Genomic DNA, 19,157 nt, shown 5'->3' with positions numbered 1-19,157 from the left:
GATGTATTGTCAATAAACAGCAAAAATCATCAGTGTAAATTGAAAGAAGGCGACTATTTTAATCTGCTTGAATGGAAATAAGAAAGCTAAGCAGCTAAATGCCATCTCAGAGGAGGACAGAGTTCTCCACCCCAATTCCCTGCAATGCAGTGCCGGACAGAATATTCCACATTCTTTAAAAGTCTAGAACTTTTCCAGTTCTGACTAAGCAAGCTTTGTCTTATGCAGAGCTGAGGGTAGCAAGCAAAGGTGCATGGTGGGTCACAACAACAGCTGTTCAGGACCAGCCCAAGATGCTTTGCTGCCTGAGCTGAGACAGCAAATGGCGCTCCAACCCCAAAGGCAAGATGCATGGTACCGAAGGCCAGGACATCAAATGGACAAGTTGTTTTGGCAGCTGAGGAAGAATAGCCCACCAGCATCTCTGTCTGCAAATGTAATGGTATGATAATAGTAATTCAAATAGCTAGCAATTTCTTTGCATTTCATGATACCTAACCACCTCAGTTCTGCTTATCTATAGTAAAGGTAAAGGGACCCCTGACAGTTAAGACCAGTCGTGGCCGACTCTGGGGTTGCGGCGCTCATCTCGCTTTATTGGCCGAGGGAGCCGGCATACAGTCATATGGCCAGCATGACTAAGCCGCTTCTGGCGAACCAGAACAGCACATGGAAATGCTGTTTACCTTCCCGCCAGAGTGGTACCTATTTATCTACTTGCACTTTGATGTGCTTTCGAACTGCTAGGTTGGCAGGAGCTGGGACCAAGCAATAGGAGCTCACCCCATCGCGAGGATTCGAACCAACTTTCTGATCAGCAAGTCCTAGGCTCTGTGGTTTAACCCACAGTGCCACCCGCGTCCTGCATATCTATAGTACCAGCTCATTATTCAATGGCCTTTGACAACACCATGGCTTGTGCCTGCTGAACTTAGACCAGAGGATCTCATTCTATTGCTTGCATTGCAGGCATTACACCAACTTCACACCAAAACGTTGGCTTATACTGGTTCAGATGAAAGCTTGGGGAATGATGCTTTGAAGGCTCCCATATATGTTTTGAAAGCTCCTGCCATGCAAAATTAGCAAAGGAAGAACTCTTCCCCACAACATCCATTTTGTAGGTATGTGTGTTTTCCTCCCTTGCCTATGGGGAAAGCATTCAGATATCCAGTCCTGAAGCGAAGGACAAGGCAGCACCTCCTATTCACTTACAGAAGCCCACCAGCCTGGCAATTGAAACTCTGTCCTTCAACAGAAGGAAAAGGTCAGCATCTTCAGGCGAAATGGTTGGGGGTTTCCACTTCTACACAAACACAGTATCTGCCATTGGGATGACTCAGCTATCTCACTCTGCCTAATGCTAGGGCTGGCCCCGAGTCCAGCAAAAGGTTTGTCACATGAGTATCCTGATCATGTTTCCTTCTCCCTCCTTTCCATGCCACTCGAGAGAACTGCCGTCATGTACTTCATATATAGTCATTCTATGTTGCATCTTTTCAGATTTGCGGCCAAGCCTGTTCCACACATTCCCGACTGTTCAGATACTCAAGACGTGAGCTCTCTGGTTTATATAATTCTCAGACTCTCCTGGCTTGACTTGAATACATGAAAAATTCAGTGGGTGACCTGATTTCCCTGCAAGATTTTCATATTGTGTACTGGTATGTATTTATTTTTAAATAAGTCGCCTGAAAAAAATTCTTATGTAACTCAGCTCTCTTAGAGCTCATCCTACTGCACACACAGCATGCGGTTTGTGATAAAGAAATGAGGCATCTGTGGATATATATTTTTTTAAGTACTGCCTCAATTGTGTACAAACAGCTAGGTTGCATATACTGATAAAATTCAATTTTTTTGTTCTGGAAAAGAAAGCTATGAAGAGGGTCTATTATTCTACTATCCCTGTAAGACAAAGGGGATTTTAATGCACTGCATTTCCTTTGAATTAATTCATACAACTCTAGAACATGGCAGTGTCACTTCAGATCCACTTCCAACAGGATGAGTCACACTGTAAGGATTGTAGTCAACAAATGAATAGCCATCACCTTATCTTTTACGTTGCGAACTGCCCTGTGATCTTTGGGTGAAGGGTGGTATACAAATTTAACAGATAAATAAAAATACTTACAATATGCATTTGGAAGGGACACATCTCAGTGGTAGAGTTCCTTGCATGCAATAAGTCCCGAGTTCAATCCTTGCCATGTCCAGGTAGGGCCTAAAACGCTAGAGAGCCACTTGCTCTCCGTGTAGACAATACTGAGCTAGATGGACCAGTGGTCAGACTCAGTGTAAGACAGTTTCCTATGTTCAAGGAAAGAGCACTCTCTCTCTTGGTGGAGAGGGCTCCATGGCACGTGTGGAGGACCTTTGACCCTCCAAAAGTTCTGAATTATTAACTCCAGGCAGCTGCAGGAAGCAGGGCCAACAGCCAGGGATGATGAGATTTGTAGTTCTTTAACCAGTGCTGATGCTAAGTGGAGTGTGGAGCCTCTGCAAATCAATGTTCCAAGCTGAAATGCTACTTTCTTTTCCTCCCAAGGCCAGACATACTGAATGTGTACTTTAAAAAAGAAGGAGGAAACAGAACGTGACTTTTATAAAAGTGGCTGTATATTGGTGACAGGGGAAGAAAAGAAGAATTCTGAATTCTGGCATACTTGAATAAAAATTAAACGATTCTGGCAATGCACACAAAAAACGGTACTCTAATGTAGATAAGCACGGTATGTTTTAGCATGTGCTTATTTCATAGTCACTCTTTCCTCATGCAGTGCATAATCAAAATCAGCCATTGAAAACTGTTCCCATGGGTACACAATGGGCACTATTTTCTGCTTAGTAGACAGATGGAGAAAGCGCAAACAACAGATGCAATATAGTCCAATATAGTTTTATTGAAAAATTGGGCTTCAGACAAGCCGTTCATGTCAAGAGTTTTTCAGTAAGACCAGAAGGATTGTTCAGACATCTTAGTGCCCACAGTCAAATATGCATCTTTGAAATCCATTGATGATATCACATGCGCTTTCAAGAACTGTGACTTCTTTAATACAAAGGCAGGATGGTATAGTGAATGTCACCAGGTCACAGGAAATTATGTAGGCAGAATTAGCATAGAAATTACAGGGCAGGAAGCAGGTCAAGATCTGAAAACACCCCCCCTGCCCTGGAGGTGCTATGAATAGCAGTTGTACAATTCCTAAGGTTAGGGTGAGTTAAAACAAAAAACACACCAGGCTTTTGAAATGATAAATATTTTACTCCTATTTTTTTTTTGGGGGGGGGAGCATCTTAAAATGTAGGAGAAAATATGGTGGGAAATGACCCTGATAAATACACATGGCCAATATACACAGAAGTAAACTGGCACACTTGAACCCTGAATGCATTGGTTTCAAATTCACAAGGGCCACCTGATTATATAAGCTGCTACAGCATAAAACTGCATAGACAAGAAAACGAGACAGTTGCAAGCTGATGCCTGAAAAACAAAGAACGCCACCTATTTCCCCATATTGATTGTGGTACCATGAGTCAGCAACCAACCTTGTCCCCAGTCTTCCAAAGGACATGGTAAGAGGTCATGTGGTCCAACTGGTGATTCCTCCTGCTTCCCTTGGAAACTGAGCAGGCATTACAGTGATCTAGTATCTTAAAGAGAAAAAGCCAGTGGGGACTTGGATGTGTAAATCAAGGGGAATGAAAAATGTTACTGCTTCACACTCCGCTAAAACCAACACAGTAAATTCAAAATATGGGTTTTGCTCCATAGAGCCCCATTAAATACACCCTGTGGCCTAGGTATGGTTTTAAGGCTTTTTGACTGCCATTGTTTCTTTGAACAGCAGGCACACCCATGCCCAATCATGAACTGCTTTTGCAAGTCTCCTCAGTTTCAGAAAGGGGTTGCCATATGGTATAGCAGACAGCCGTTGAAGAACAAAGACGGAGCCCAGATGCCCCTCACGTGTGCAGAACTCTCAGTCACCAGACAAAGCTGTGAATATCTGCATGACTGATTTCATCAGGCACCTAGATTTATTTCTTAGATTTATTAGTTGCTTGTTACCTTCCATGGTCTACAAGCAATTTACGTATAAAAGCATAAGTGTATGTACATTATACCAATGAAATTCATATAAAATACCAACATTCTCAAACACCACACACACCAAAAAACCAAATGCCCCATAAGTGTCACTGGAAGCTTTGGCAGCATGTTAACAGCAGAACAAAATCAGCTCAGTGCATCAAAATTAATTGGGAAACTAGGCTGATACAGCCTAGAATAGCATTGGCTTCTTTTTTTGCTGCTGCATCATTAGTTTGTGGTCTACTAAGATCACTAGATCCTTTTCATATGTACTACTGGAAAGCCAGATGTCCTACCTAAGTGTAAAACCTTTCATTTGTCACTACTGAAATTCATTTTGTTAGTTTTGGCACAGTTCTCCAATCTGTTTGGGTCAACCTGAATCCTGTTTCTGTCTCCAGCAGCAGCGGCTACTCCACTGAGTTTGGTATCATCAATATGAGAATACTATATTTAAAATAAGAACTCTTAAACTCCAAATTTTAAAACAATAAAAGAAGTACAATGGTTGCGGCAGAATATAGAAACTGAGCTGAGCATCTATGAAATATACATTGCATCTCAATCAGCCTTCTAACTGTTCAAATCAAATTCCACCCATTTCCCCATACACGTTCCCAGCTTATTTCGTTCATGACAGCTGGGGCTGTTTTATTTCCCAGACAAATCTGTAGGGGGGGACAATAATGAAGAGTTTTAGTACTACAAACCTAATCAAACCTGTCACAGCAAGAGGCATTTCAAATTAATTGAAACCTGGCGATTAGAACAGGATTGTCTTTATTGACCATGAATGTTAAAAGAAATTTAACACTGCAGTTGTGAGAAATATCTGCCCTTAAAGTCATCTTCCTTTGCTCAGATGTAGGAAAAAAATTCAAACAGATAATTCATTTCTATTTTAAGTACAGATGTCCTAAAACAAGTCAGTAATGGCCAATTTTTCAAATCACACAGCAGAAGAACTATAGCTTTGGACATGATGACATCTGAGGTGAGGTCAAAACAGCATAAGTTTCATTCCAGCTGTTTTAATGACAGAAAGGAAGGCATCACACTCCTTTTTGCTTCTGCTTCTTGAAACTACTGTTTCACAGCATGTCTGATCCTGGGTCAAAAGGCTGTAATAATTGGGTTTACACAACAGCTTTTACATGCTCCATATACGTTGCCCTCATTTCCTGCTTATGTGCATTTCTCAGGCAACTGGTTGGCCACGGTAGAGAAAAGGATGCTGAATTCAATAGGCCTTTGATGAAGTCCAACAGGGATCTCACATTCCTCTCTCACTAATACAAAGTAAAGCAAGCTAGTATTATGCCACTAGTTTATATAAGGATATGATTGTGAGGTAGCAGCTTCCTACAAAAACTGACTCATAGATGTTAAGTATCACCTTTTTAGCTACTGCACAACACTGGAATCATTACACAAGGATTCTTAAAAGTCATGTTAATTCAAAATGCATTTTTAATTTCAAGCTTTATTTCTAACGAAGAAAAGAATATATTCAGCAGTATTGACTGCAGTAAGCTTTGACCATGTCCACTCTCATATTCGCTGGGATGAAATGCCAGCTGGTTTCTTCACTCCTAGAATTGTCTCTTGCACCTTTTCAATAAACATTTATGTAGTTTTATGAAAAAAAAATTGTCCAATTTTGCTTCACTGTCCTCTCCCCTTCCCCTGCTGTAGTCGTTCGGATTATAAAGCTGCAGGGAAGAACTATTGCTGATAATCAGCATATAGAATCTAAACCACTTTAGGATCTGAATTTCCTGAAGGAACTGATATATAGGCAAGCAAAAATCAACATACTATCAGGAGGATAAGATTAGATCTACACCTTTGGAACAAGGTGATTTGGTTACTCAGTAACATTTTATAGTGGAATAAGCAACCAGTGCTGCCTCAGTTTGCCACTGAACTTGCTTCCAAGAGAAGTATGAAAAGCACAGCCATACTCCAGGCCCATAGTAAGTGATCAGCTGACCTTTTTCTTACTGTTGGTTCAATGGTCCAGTCATGAGCATTACATATACACTACGAAGGGCATTCCACTCCTTTACACTCTGCACCAGAGTAAATTTTAGCATGGCTATTCGACTAATCCAGAAAAGCTACTACAGTGGTACCCCGCAAGACGAATGCCTCGCAATACAAAAAACTCGCTAGACGAAAGTTTTTTCCGTTCACGATTTGCCTCGCAAGACGAATTTCCCCTATGGGCTTGCTTCGCAAGACGAAAACGTCTCGCGACTTTTTTTCTTTGACTAAAAACAAAGACATGTTTTGTTTATAAAGTTAATTTATTTTCCCTTAAATTTTTGAACTGCTCTTTACAGTATGTGTGACTTTAAAGAGCAGTTAATAAACTGTTGTTGTACCAAATTTGGCTTTATTTGGACTTTTTTTGACCATAGGAACGCATTAATTGATTTTCAATGCATTCCTATGGGATTTCGTGCTTCGCAAGACGAAAAATTCGCTAGACGACAAAAATTGCGGAACGAATTAATTTCGTCTTGCGGGGCACCACTGTATGAAAATTGTAAGCATGTTGTAAGTCATGGAGGAAAGAAATTCAGAGGACAAAGTCCTGCAGTGGTTTAGCTGCTTGAAGAGTAAAACATCCCACTCAAAACTCTTTATAGATAAGCCATTCAATTGTCTTGTTGGATAGTGTCATATATTGTATAAAAACACACTTCAGAACAGCACCTCTTTTTTATTATTAAATGTACTGAATAATTGCATAAGAATGTTAATGAAGAGCTACTTTTTGTCACTACAGTTCAATTCAGGTTGTAGTTTAGGCAGCGTCATTTAATTCCTTTCAAAGTCCATTCGGTGGATTAATTTCTAGCACCTAAAACAAGTTTCTACTACACATGCACTTCCATATATATGGCATTTCTTTTAGTACAAATTTGAGATAACTGTTTTATCATTGACTTTCTATAGTATGGGACCATTCTCTATGCTCCAACCTCTCACCAGCACAAGTAGCTGTGGAGATACACAACAGCAAAATAGAAGAGACCAAGAGCTGATACTAAATCTACCCAAATTGAAAAAGGCAACTCTTCAATTGCATAAAGGGCTTTTTCTTGTACCTCAGAAGTATTAACTTTTTCTTGTACCTCAGAAGTATTAACTGGCTGTAGCCTAATATAGAAATTATCAGCAACAGTTTTCATATCAAGTACTCAGAAATAATAATAATAAATGTCCTCAGCATACAAACTTATGCTTATGTTATTTGACAGGTTCAAACTCAGGTCACCCAGGCTTGTGTTGACATGTAGCATCACATTCTCAAGTTGAAAAACTACGTTTGCAACCTTGCAATTAAAGGCATCCTCCTCCCTAGAGATGTGAAATGCTGTGCTGCGAATCCTTAAGGTGCACCACTGAACTCCAATTGTTGAAGAGTCTCAGCGGGAATAGCACCTTCTGAGATGGTAGGGTTTCCACATGTAAGAACTTAATGTAAGATCTGGTTAAATGCTGCAAAACAAACCACACCATAATTTAAACTTATTTCTTCCATATATTATTCAGGAAAAGTTTTACTTTTCTGCATTTCACACACTGGTAAAATCCAGTAAAGCGGCCCTCTGTGTGCACAGGGAGCATATCCTTTGAAGAAATGCCATACAGTCAGGGCAATTCTACCTGCAATAACCAGCAACATGAACCAACTGTTAAGGTTTTCAATTATAACCAAGAATTACAACAGAATAGGTCATCCCACATTTGAACCTTTAGTTGCATGATCTAGTAATACTGCCTTTCTGCTGCAGAAATGTGGCTTCAAGTATAAATCTTTTAATATTATAATGAACTTTATATAATTTTTTTTATTAGAAATGAATGATAAAAGACCTGTTTCCCCTCACCTAAGAAAGGATACGTTGTGTAGTCAAAAACCAAGAACTGTGAGAAATGTTAACCTTAGGATTCAATGGTGAATGGCTTCCTCAAGACTACATGTCTAACGGTATTCTCTAGTAACAATCTTATAACTAGCACAGAGCAATTCCTATAACAGAATTTTATTTGCAAACTAGGTCTTCTGTTTTGGAAAGCCTGACAATCCTCACCACTGGCAAATGGAAGAATTGACAACCACAAGATCAGGCTTGTGAAATTACACAAAAGTCCACATTACAAATCTGATCTTCTTTGGCAGACTACCCACGGACGTTTATCAAAAAGGAACAGAAATCTTTGACTTGTTTACATGTAAAGCACACTTAAATACTAGGCACTACACACAGCTGGAATCAAGCCCCATTCACTGTAATTTCCGGTTGTGTTTAGGCTTCTGAATGTGAAATTCCCCCAACATATGTTCCTTCTTTGGTGGAAAGATAATTGTTTTTGCTTTTCCTTTGGTGACTGAGTTGAAAAATAATAAGGAACAATTCCAGTGGCATGTAACTCCTTTATAGGAAGTACATCAATAATTGAAACCCATTTTAAATAATTCAATATTAAGCATGCTTTCTCCTTACATTCTCTCTACACTATGAAAACCAGGTGCATTCATTCATGCTATAAATAACAAACATTGCACATATATTTCAGGTACATTTCTAGAAAGTTTGACTTGTCAAGTTATATTTCACAACTCAAGTGGAAAAACTTTACAATGCATATTTATTTTTAACGTGTACAAAAGGGTGAAAAAGTCACACCGTACTGCAAGTAGTAATCATTGGCACAAAAATACCTGGGTACAAAAATATAGGAAATGTATGTTGCATAAAAGGGTCAGTGGTGATTTGCATTGAGCAGAAGGGTTTAAACAGCAGCATTTTCTTCACATTATTATTTGTGCAAATGCATCGTTAAGAATATTTACAAAAAAGAGAAGAAAACTAAGCAAGGAAACCATGGTAGGGCTCCAAGTTACCCTCTGAAATGTCCTGCTGCCCCGACTGAGCAACAGAGCCCATGTAAACTTCCTTTGCTTCTCTCATTAGGGAATTCATGCTAAGTGCTGAGCTCCTCAATTAAGTCTTCCACTGTGTATATGATAAGTTTGATATCTTCCTTCTCTTTCATCCGATGGTGACCAGCTTTGCGGAGAATAATATCCACATCTGTGCTAACAACGCGTTCTGCAATCTTCATAGAAGTCTCCCACGGGACATCCTCATCTTTTATGCCATGGATAAGCCTCACAGGGCATTTTATGGGAAGAGGGCTAGTTAACACACAGTGATTTTCTGCTTCCTGGATGAGTCCATATGGCACAGAATAAACCCCTTCTTCATTGTGCTTGGTTGGCACCTTCCATTCACCTTTTTCTTCAATTTCCATTTTTTGCTAGGAAGTAAAAACATATATCTATCTATATATATCTATTACAAACTAAACTCCCAAGGCAGGACCTGAAAGTCACTCTCCATCCTAAGGTGAGTTTCTCCAAGTGTTAACTGATATCAGCACCTCACCATCACATAATTATGGACTTGAATCATCAAGGAACACCAAGAGTAGGAGAGGAAGTTCAAAGCAAATCTTTTTCACAGCTGGGATAGGCCACATGTAAAGTAGTGCTTTTATCAAGCAAATAACTGTTACAAGCTAAACCTGCTGTTGTGTGCTGGTTAAGAAAAAGGGCTACAAAAAACTAGGAAGGACAAAGCCTGATTCTGCTGTCAATGCACTATGAAGATTCTTCAGTTATCAATACATCCAAAAACCATTTTCAGGACTTGTCACACCAAGCACCAGCAGAAGAAATAAAACTCAAAGCAGAATATTCAAGTGAAGGTGCAAAGGACCAGATCTATTCTTAATAATTCCCGCTGTGATCTAGTTGGGAAAGTTAACAAGTTACAATCTGCAACAGTTGGAAAGTGAACAAACCCAGATTCTTAGACAGGGTTCAGATAATGTTATTCATCAGCTTTATAGAGATGTTAAATAGCTTAGGAGAGCCTTGCTCAGTGGGTGGAGCCTCAGCAATAGACCTCCCAGAAACAGCATCGCTGATGCTAAGGTTGTGGCAACACAAACACACCGGCACAGCCAATCTAACGTTGCTGTTGACAATACCTGTGAACCCCAACCTCACTGTCAAATCCACCGTCACAGAAAGTGCCAGTGATGCACCTGCCAGGAGGCTACTGCTGAAGCTCTGCCCCAATGAGAACTCCTTTAAGAGCCTGGGGGACACGATGGAACCCTGTAGGACCCTGTACTGTCAATGCCACAGGACCAATCAGCTGTTGCCCAGTCATATAAGTGACATTTCTCTACACACATGCTGTCTATAATAACAGAAGCCTTTTAAGTAGTGAAGTAAAACGTACAAAAAAGAGGGCTACTTAAAAAATTAGCGAAGGCATCCTAAAAATGTCAAGTGTTTATTTGACAATCCTCAAGAGGCTTGCAAAAGTTGGAAGAATTGTTTTCTGTGGTGCTTTTTCTGTCTGACATACACTGTGTACTCTTAAGACAGAACACAACTTCTACATGAAAAAAGTGCCTATTTTGGTCAGGAAAGCCTTATTATTCCTCCTTACCTCTACAGGAAGCTGTTGATAAGTTGATACTAGATAGTCTGCCGCTGCAGCTACTCCAACTAGTGCAGCCACCTTCTCTGGACGAGCAATTGCAGCATGAAGCATCAACCATCCGCCCAAACTGGAACCAACTAAAATCTTAATGTGAGACCAGTATTAGTTAGTTTATTGCATGCTCGTTAATCAACTGCGCCACCATAAACAAAAAGAGTCAGGAGATAAAGGTATGAGGACTGTCCAGGAGAATATGAACACCAGTTGACATGGCAAGCACATTTGCAGTCCTGTACCTTCTGAAATTCAATCAGTAGCTCGGGGGGCTGTTATTACTTAGCATAGTTCTTGGGTGGTTTAAACATGTTGGCTCTATTGCTCTAAACATATTTTAAAACTTTATTTTAGAGCTGTGTAACACACATACTTAAATATGCTCTCAAATGAACTTTTTTAAAAAGCAGTTTTACTCAATTGTCTCATGAACAACAATTACCCAGAAAATGTTATCAACCAGAAGCCAGATTCCCAGCAGCATTGTGCAAATCTGGGAATGTGAGCGATATCCAGTTAGACTATAGGTAGGCAAACGAAGGCCCGGGGCTGGATGTGGCGCAATTGCCTTCTAAATCCGGCCCGCAGATGGTCTGGGAATCAGTGTGTTTTTACATGACTAGAATGTGTCCTTTTATTTAAAATGCATCTCTGGGTTATTTGTGGGGCATAGGAATTCGTTCATTTATTTTTTTTCCAAAATATAGTCCGGCCCCCCACAAGGTCTGAGGGACAGTGGACTGGCCCCCTGCTAAAAAAGTTTGCTGACCCCTGAGTTAGACAGTTCCTCCAGTGCAAGGAGTTTTAGCTGTGCCATGCAACTTCCCGCGCTCTCCTCGGGTGCTCCCTAAATTTGTTGTAGGGGTGCTCTCCTCTCCCTGGGGCATATGCAGGGAGAGCGGAAACTCCTTGCGCTAGTGAAACTGTTTAGTTGCATATGTTTGCTTCTTTGAAAGTTACACAGGCTGAAAATGGCAACATATTCAACAACTTTTATTCACAAAAGAGGGCTTGGACTACATTCACAGGGGCTGCCAACCTTTTCGGAACTGTGGGGATATTTAGGCACCACAAACCCTGCACAACCAATTCTACTGGCTACAGCAGAAACAATTTTTTTAAAGGGGGGAGCTTAATTTCAGGAAGCAGAACACCACACTAGCAACCCCTGTACTTGTACCTGAGAGAAATTTTTATGCTAGGTTTAAAAATAAAGACATAGTCAACCTGTGGTCCTTGTGTGAGTTCATCCAATACTGAAAGTACATCCTTCCGCCACTTTCCCAACGTACATTCTTTAACATCGCCTTCTGAACTTCCACAGCCTCTATAGTCAAACCTGTGAAATTAGGCAAGAGAGGGATCTCAATAAAAGCATAGCTTTGCACAAATGACACTCAACAGGGCCACAAAATGAAAAGTCTGGAAAACATTTAACAATACAAAGAGCTGGAATACATTTCATTAACATTTAGAGAAGGTTCAGAATAATAATAATTTATCAATGTAATTTATTGAACGGTGTTTGCATTTAATTAGCATATACTTCTAAGACATACCTTACAAAAGCGTGGCCCACTGATTTGCAGTAGTCTTCGAGTGCAAGTGCCTTGTTACCATTCATATTTGAAAGAAAACCTGAGAGAAAGACAACTCCAGGATTCTTGCCTTTGAGCTTGTGATAGGCTAGGTTTGGATTATCAGGACGGCTAAGAAAACTGTGTGAGGATTTTTGTCTGCAACCTAAACAGAAGACATTTCTAAGCCATGTATGTTTTGCCTGTTGACAGTATTGATACATATCATTCGGAAAAGCTAGCAGTGTTCTGATGTCAGCTGCCTAACAGTCCTATCTGCAACTTTTCACTATTATTGTTTTCAAAGTAAAAAACAAAAACAAATCGAGACCAGAATGTGCAACACACATATCATATGCAAACATTGTCATCTATTGAGGTAGATATTCATAGAAATAAGAATCACATGAATGTTTTAAAATTATATGCATTGATTTGACAAACACTATACAACGAATTAACGCATATACAGAAAATAAACAAACCATTATTTTTTAAATTTACCTTCCACACATCCATCAACATCACGGTGGATTTGATTTAAATCAAATTGATTTAAATCACGATTTTAATCATGATTTAAATCACTAGTCAGTAAGACTACTTAAATCTTTTCTTTTTTTACAGAAAGACTCATTTTTACTGGTATACAGTGGTACCTCTGGATACGAACGGGATCCGTTCCAGAGCCCCGTTCGCATCCTGAAACGAATGCAACCCGCGTCTGCGCGTCGCGATTTGCCGCTTCCATGCATGACGTCATTTTGAGCATCTGCGCATGCGGTGAAACCCGGAAGTAATGCATTCCGTTACTTCCGGGTCGCGGCGGAGCCTATGTGGTGGCAGGAGCCTATGGGCACAAAGGAAGGCCTCTGTGGGCACTCGCAGGCACCCTAGCGGTGATCCCTATTCCAAGGGCACACCCAAAGCTGAAGCTGCATCTGGCATGCAGGCTGAGACCCTACCTGCCCGCAGACTGTCTCACTAGTGGTACATACTCTAGTTAGCTCCTGCTTGGACTACTGCAATGTGCTCTACATGGGGCTGCCTTTGAAGGTGACCCAGAAACTACAATTAATCCAGAATGTGGCAGCTAGACTGATGACTGGGAGTGGCTGCCAAGACCATTTAACACCGGTCCTGAAAGACCTACACTGGTTCCCAGTACGTTTCCGGGCACAATTCAAGGTGTTGGTGCTGACCTTTAAAGCCCTAAATGACCTCGGCCCAGTATACCCAAAGGAGTGTCTCCACCCCCATCGTTCAGTCCGGACACTGAGGTCCAGCTCTAAGGGCTTTCTGGTGTTTCCCTCACTGCGAGATGCTAGGTTACAGGGAACCAGGCAGGGGGTCTTCTTGGTAATGGTGCCTGCCCTGTGGAACGCCCTCCCATCAGATGTCAAGGAAATAAACAACTATCTGACTTTTAGAAGACATCTGAAGGCAGCCCTGTTTAGGGAAGTTTTTAATGTGTGATGTTTTATTCTGTTTTCAATCTGTTGGCAGCCACCCAGAGTGGTGGGGAAACCCAACCAGATGGGCAGGGTACAAATAATAAATTATAATTATTATAGCCATCTTCTGAAGCTAAGCAGGTCCGGGTCTTCTGGCCTGTACTTCGAAATGATACTACTTGAGAAGAACATTGTTACTTCAAACAAGCTTGCATCAACTTTATGGTAGAGTGTGATTTCTTGGGCAGAAGGAAGGGAGGCTTTGTCTGCCCCAGGGCTACACTGCAATTCCAGGGACTCACATGTCCTTGTGAAAACAAAACAGTGCAGTGGGAATTGGGTGTGGCCAACTGTCTCCCACAATGCGAGTGGCCACACAGAAATGACACAACAGTGTTCAATCTGGAGTGACTTTCTTTAAAGCCTCATGGCTGCCCACTTCTCTTTCTCTTCCTACCTTTTTCTCACCACAAGGGCAGCCTTTGTAGTCCGCCTCTGGCTGGGCAGGCACGAGGCAGTGATGGCCATCAATTTGGGTGGCTTAAAAAAAAAGGCCGAATTCATGAGGACCACTGGCGGCCACGATGGCTACTATAGCTGTCAACGTTTCCCTTATTCCGAATAGGATTCCTCGCAATAAAAGGGAAAAGTTGACAGCTATGAAGGCTACTGTTTGGAGCCAGAGGCGCTTCTGAATCCTGCTCGCTGACCTGGGCGGCCACCGTGAGAGAGGATGCCCGACTAGCCATTTCCTGACCCAGCAAGGACGTGGATTGGGGGGGGGGGGAGATTGGCGGCCCGCCAGTTGCCGGACTACAACTCCCATGATCCTTCGCCACAGGGCTGAGGGGAAATGGAGTCCGACAACACCTGGAGCCTCGCCCGCGTGAAGCCTCGGCAGGAACCCACGCGAAGAAGAAGAGGCGGCGGAGGAGGAGGCGGAATGGCGCTTCCATCGCGCTACCGTCCGGCCGAGCCACGCCCCCTCGCACTTACCCGGCAGCTGAGGGAAGCCCACCAGCGCCGTCGCTCGAGCGGCCTCTGGGCCCCAGCAGCGGCGGCTCTCCCGCCACAGGATTCTCGCCGCCCCCGCCATCGCCCTGCAGCGCAGACGCGCGAGGGAGCGCACGCCCCTTCCCCTCGGGCCGCTCGGCGAGGAAGCGAGTGCGCATGCGCCTAGCCAGGAAGTGGTGGGTGGAGCCTGTCGGTTTTAGACTACGCATGCTCGAAAAGCCCGCGGGGGGGGGAGTTCTGTGGGAAGCGCGGGAAAGGCGCGCTAAGGTGAGGAGAGCCGCTAGGAAGTGGAAGCTGGGCTTGGAAGCGGGCAGGATTTTGCTGTCCGTCTTCATGGCTGCTCGCAGTGAGAACCTTACGGGCGGGGTAAAAATGAACACTTGAGAGGGAATGGGAGGGAAGTTTGGGGTTGGGCTGGATGATCTTTGGGGGACCCTTTTGAAAACCAGTTCTATGGAAACTGCCCGTTGCTGCTTCCTCGCCGTCAAACCCCGGTGACACTAGTTACGGTGTATTAGATTGTCCCAAATAATAACACAATAACCGGCCTATTACGAAGCTGGTGTAAACTTATTTATTTCTTTATACATCTATTTTTGCTTTCCCCTCCCAGTCTCACCTCCCTATGGGGAATCTTATGCATGCCCCGAGGGTGGTTTAATTATTTTTAACTCATTTCCCTATTCTATGGACAGTTGCTTTGGGGTTAGGGAGGGAAAAGTAATCTTTTCCCCAGAGCAGTATAGTTGGTCTGCACTGACTCAGAGAGGCTCTTCAGGGATTTAGGCAAGGAAAATTCCCAGCCCTATGTGGCGGTGCTGGGGGTTGAACCTGTGAGCTTCTCTGTGAACTACACAGCCTCTCCCCAGTTAGGACGCAGTTCCCCCACATTCGTGTCCAGACATCCAACTAATCCTTAGCCTTAGAAGCTGCAAGATGTAGGAGACTAGCTCAGGTTTGGGACTGGGGGTCTGGTGTAATATACGGGTTTTGGAAGAAAGGCTTGACTGCTGCCAGAGAGAGACCCCAGTCCTGCCTGGATGCTGCTCCACCCCTTATGCTGCCAAGCATATGAGTGAATTCAGTATTAAATTTGAATTTATTAAGGAAACAACATAGCTTTAAAATAAGAAAGTTCAGTATTGTGAAGGACGCAGCTTTAAAAGATGTGTTGGAATTGATTTTAATGAGTACAAAATGGGAATGGAGTTGAGAGACGACCTAACCTGGGGAGAGAACAGCAAAGACCTGGTGAAGAGAGCACAGCAGAGGTTATATTTTCTGAGAATCCTCCGGAAAAACAATCTCTCAAAGGACCTCTTGATGGCATTTTACCATTGCACTGTGGAGAGTGTACTAACTTATGGTCTGAGTGTGTGGTTTGGGAGCTGCACGGCCAGGGAAAAAACAATGCTATCCAGGGTTGTAAAGACTGCAGAAAGAATAATTGGGTGCACTCTTCCCACCTTAGATCAAATCTATGCTGCCAGGTGCCATAAGAAGGCGGCAGAGATAGCACATGACAGTACGCACCCCGGAAATGATCTCTTTCAGCTTCTGCCTTCTGGAAGAAGGTATAAGGTTATACAGGCCAGGACTAGCCGCCTGAGAAACAGTTTATATGCAAATGCAATTCTGCTTCTAAACACAGCATAAGGGGTTTCTATAGTATAGTGTATTTTTAAATAGGGTTTTAGAGTTTTTAGGGGGTTTTGAATGTTTTATGTAGTTTTTATGTAGTTTTGTGGTAGTTTTATGTAGTTTTATGTAGTTTTTCAATTTCATTGTCCTGCATGGGACAATGACAATAAAGATATATCCTATATCATAAACACTTAGCTGCTTAGTGTTATTATTGGAAAGCCCACAGAAAAATCTATCTTTAGATACAATCTTTCAAATGATCATCACATTGGTTTATGTTTGCCCCATACAATTAGGTCAGAGGTTTTCAACCTTTTTGAGTCCACGGGTCCCTTGACCAACTAATTTTTTTCTGTGGCACCCCTGTGGGCCTCAGGACCCCAGTTATGTCACCTCTTGCCTGCAGAACTGGCAGCCCCTCAACCTTTTTGAACAGCCTCCCTTGTGGAGTGTTCTCTCAGCCTCCTCTCCTTGAGAGTCCTTTGGGCAGCCGCTGCCCCTGGTCTCTGACTTATCTCCCCCCCCACACACTCACCAAAGAGAGGTACCTCCTGCCCCACAAGGGCCTGGGAAGAGGATGCCCCCAGCCTTAGTGGCCCAACAGAGAGTGGCCAGAGGTGAATGTGAAGCTAGCACCTTACCTTGGGAGGCTGCAGTGGCAGCAATGGGTGCTGCTGGGCCTGCATGGCGGAAAGGCTCCCTTTCAGCACCAGGCACTCAGCTCCCAGGCAGGTCTTGCACACAGCAAGCACAAGGCCAGTGCAGCACCTGCCTGCCTGGTATCCCAACAGCAAGGGCTGGTGGATTAGCTGGTTGGCCCCGTCGTCTGCTTGCTTGCTTACTCCGAGGTCGCCTCTGCTCCCAGCAACCAGCATCCCAAGGCCAGCCCCAGAGGCACCATTCAGCTGGGGAGCTTGTAGCTGGGGCTGCTGCAACAAAAAGCCATGCAAGCTTTTGGGAGGCAGAGACGAGAGGGCATCGGAAGGAGAGAAGGAAAGAGGGACAGAGGCCAGTGTTGCTCAAGGCATCTCTGACTATCCTTCAAGGCACCCCAGCTTGAAAACCACTGAATTAGGTGTTTGAAGAAACTGATTTGTGTCTTGAACAGTCTTAGTCATCCCATGTTCCCATACCCACAGTAAATGAATGGGGATTTAAAATAGATTCAAGGTTTTCAGCCTGATTCTACCCTAGAACAGGAGTGGGGAACCTGGGAGTTTAATACAGCTCTCCTGTCTAGTCCTGAAGTTACAGGTTCTCTTTACCCACACGCTCTGGCTGGCCCTGTCCTTCAATTTTTGTTTTTTTGCTGGTCACAATGTGTGTCCTTGAACTCTGTTAATGGATGAAAGATAGTGTGAGATGTGTAGAAACTAGCCTTCTGTAGAAACATAAAATGTGTATTTATTACTCCACCAAGTTTTGCTTCTGGTCCCACACAACTTCAGCTCCCCGGAAGGTGTACCCCAAAGGGAATACAGCCCCATGTTCCCTGCTCTTGTAGCAAATGTGGTTAGGATTGCATGAGCTGAGCAGCATGAGCATATAGGGCAGAGGTCAGCAAACTTTTTCAGCAGGGGGCCGGACCACTGTCCCTCAGACCTTGGGGGGGGGGCAGACTATATTTTGAAAAGAAAAGAAAAAATGAACCAATTCCTATGCCCCACAAATAATCCAGAGGTGCATTTTAAATAAAAGGACACATTCTATTCATGTAAAAACATGCTGATTCCAGGACCGTCCGTGGGCTGGATTTAGAAGGCAATTGGGGCGGATCTGGCCCCTGGGCCTTAGTTTGCCTACCCATGATATAGGGTGTGATCAGCCTTGTAAACATGCCCAGAAAAGTTACGTATCCTGCAGCAAATTTTGCTAGTCTGCTATGGGCTAGGGAGCTCATGATGCTTGGTGCATGCAAACAGAAGTCCTAGCACTGAGTTAAAGACCTTCAGGGCTGCACATTGATTAAAGCTTCCTGCTGTAAGAAACTAGACATATTATTTGAAAATAAAAGATCAGGTATTTTCAAACATTTATTTGAATGTTATTACAACATGGAAGATACAAAAAGATTAGAAAACCTGTAAAACGATATAGAAGTAAAATCAAAATACATGACAAAAATTATATAACCCAATGCCACTCATTTCTGGAATTTATCCTCAAACATTGCAAACATCATTTGTTTTCATTTATGGGAATTTCTATACTTCTTCATTTTTATTTTTTTAAAACCATCTAAGCTGTTTATCCAGTCTTCTTTTTTTAAGAGGATTTTAATTATGCTTTGTGATAAGAGATCCTTTCTTTCTATTCACAATGAATATCATTTATACTGCATTCCTGAAAAATCACTTACATCACAGTAGATTGAAACTTTAATCAAACTTAAGCAAATGTAGCCTTAAACCATGCTTGTCAGGCTGCAAGTCAGAGCTGGGGAACTCAGGCCAGGAAGCCCTTGGGCGGGACTATGCAGGCCACGCCCCCTCCACAGGCCACACCTCTCACAGCCCTGTGCCACACCCTCCTGGAGTGTTTTTGCCTCTGTTAATGCCTCTTGTTTGCCTGGATGGTGAGCTGTGTAGGCTGCTTCTGTAGAAACCTCCTGCAGGGCTGTAATGTAGCCTACTGAAAAACCTTCAGTCTCATTCAGTGCTCCGCCCACTTTGCCTCTGCCCCACCCACCATTGTCATGTGGTCCCCAGTAGGCTGGGGAGCAATGGAGTAGGGCCCTCATGTTGAGAAAGGTTCTGTAACCCTGCTGCAAGCA

At 42.9% G+C, this 19,157-nt stretch overlaps 1 protein-coding gene and 1 long non-coding RNA gene across 3 annotated transcripts; one reads left to right on the top strand and one right to left on the bottom strand.

Moving 5' to 3' along the window:
- Nucleotides 1-40: 40 nt before the first annotated feature.
- LOC309531874 lies at nt 41-4,196 on the top strand. 2 transcript variants are annotated; one of them, XR_014219501.1, is made up of 3 exons: nt 41-442; nt 1,504-1,664; nt 2,552-4,196. It is a non-coding gene; the product is annotated as an uncharacterized lncRNA (long non-coding RNA). The 2 variants fall into 2 exon arrangements; XR_014219502.1 differs by lacking the exon at nt 41-442 and having other exon boundaries at nt 831-1,664.
- A 3,951-nt stretch (nt 4,197-8,147) lies between these two features.
- Nucleotides 8,148-14,876, bottom strand: ABHD10 (abhydrolase domain containing 10, depalmitoylase). Its single transcript, XM_082219782.1, has 5 exons — nt 14,723-14,876; nt 12,255-12,438; nt 11,923-12,034; nt 10,648-10,785; nt 8,148-9,442 (listed from the first exon to the last, which is right to left on the bottom strand). The coding sequence occupies exons 1-5, from the start codon at nt 14,820-14,822 to the stop codon at nt 9,107-9,109; spliced, it is 870 nt and encodes a 289-aa protein (XP_082075908.1). The 5' UTR covers nt 14,823-14,876; the 3' UTR covers nt 8,148-9,106.
- Between the last annotated feature and the right edge of the window lie 4,281 nt (nt 14,877-19,157).

Source organism: Podarcis vaucheri (assembly GCF_965113315.1).
Source record: "Podarcis vaucheri genome assembly, chromosome: 4".
Classification (NCBI taxonomy): Eukaryota; Metazoa; Chordata; class Lepidosauria; order Squamata; family Lacertidae; genus Podarcis; species Podarcis vaucheri.
Note: the sequence above shows the minus strand (reverse complement) of the source record. Positions and strands in the feature narration are given on the sequence as shown.

Excerpts from the sequence above, each read along its gene's own strand:
- ABHD10 (XM_082219782.1), bottom strand. The coding sequence starts at position 14,822 with ATGGCGGGGGCGGCGAGAATCCTGTGGCGGGAGAGCCGCCGCTGCTGG. Across the intron at positions 12,439-14,722 it reads GGGCTTCCCTCAGCTGCCGG|GTTGCAGACAAAAATCCTCA; the intron begins GTAAGTGCGAGG and ends TCTTCTGTTTAG. Across the intron at positions 12,035-12,254 it reads GTGGGCCACGCTTTTGTAAG|GTTTGACTATAGAGGCTGTG; the intron begins GTATGTCTTAGA and ends CTAATTTCACAG.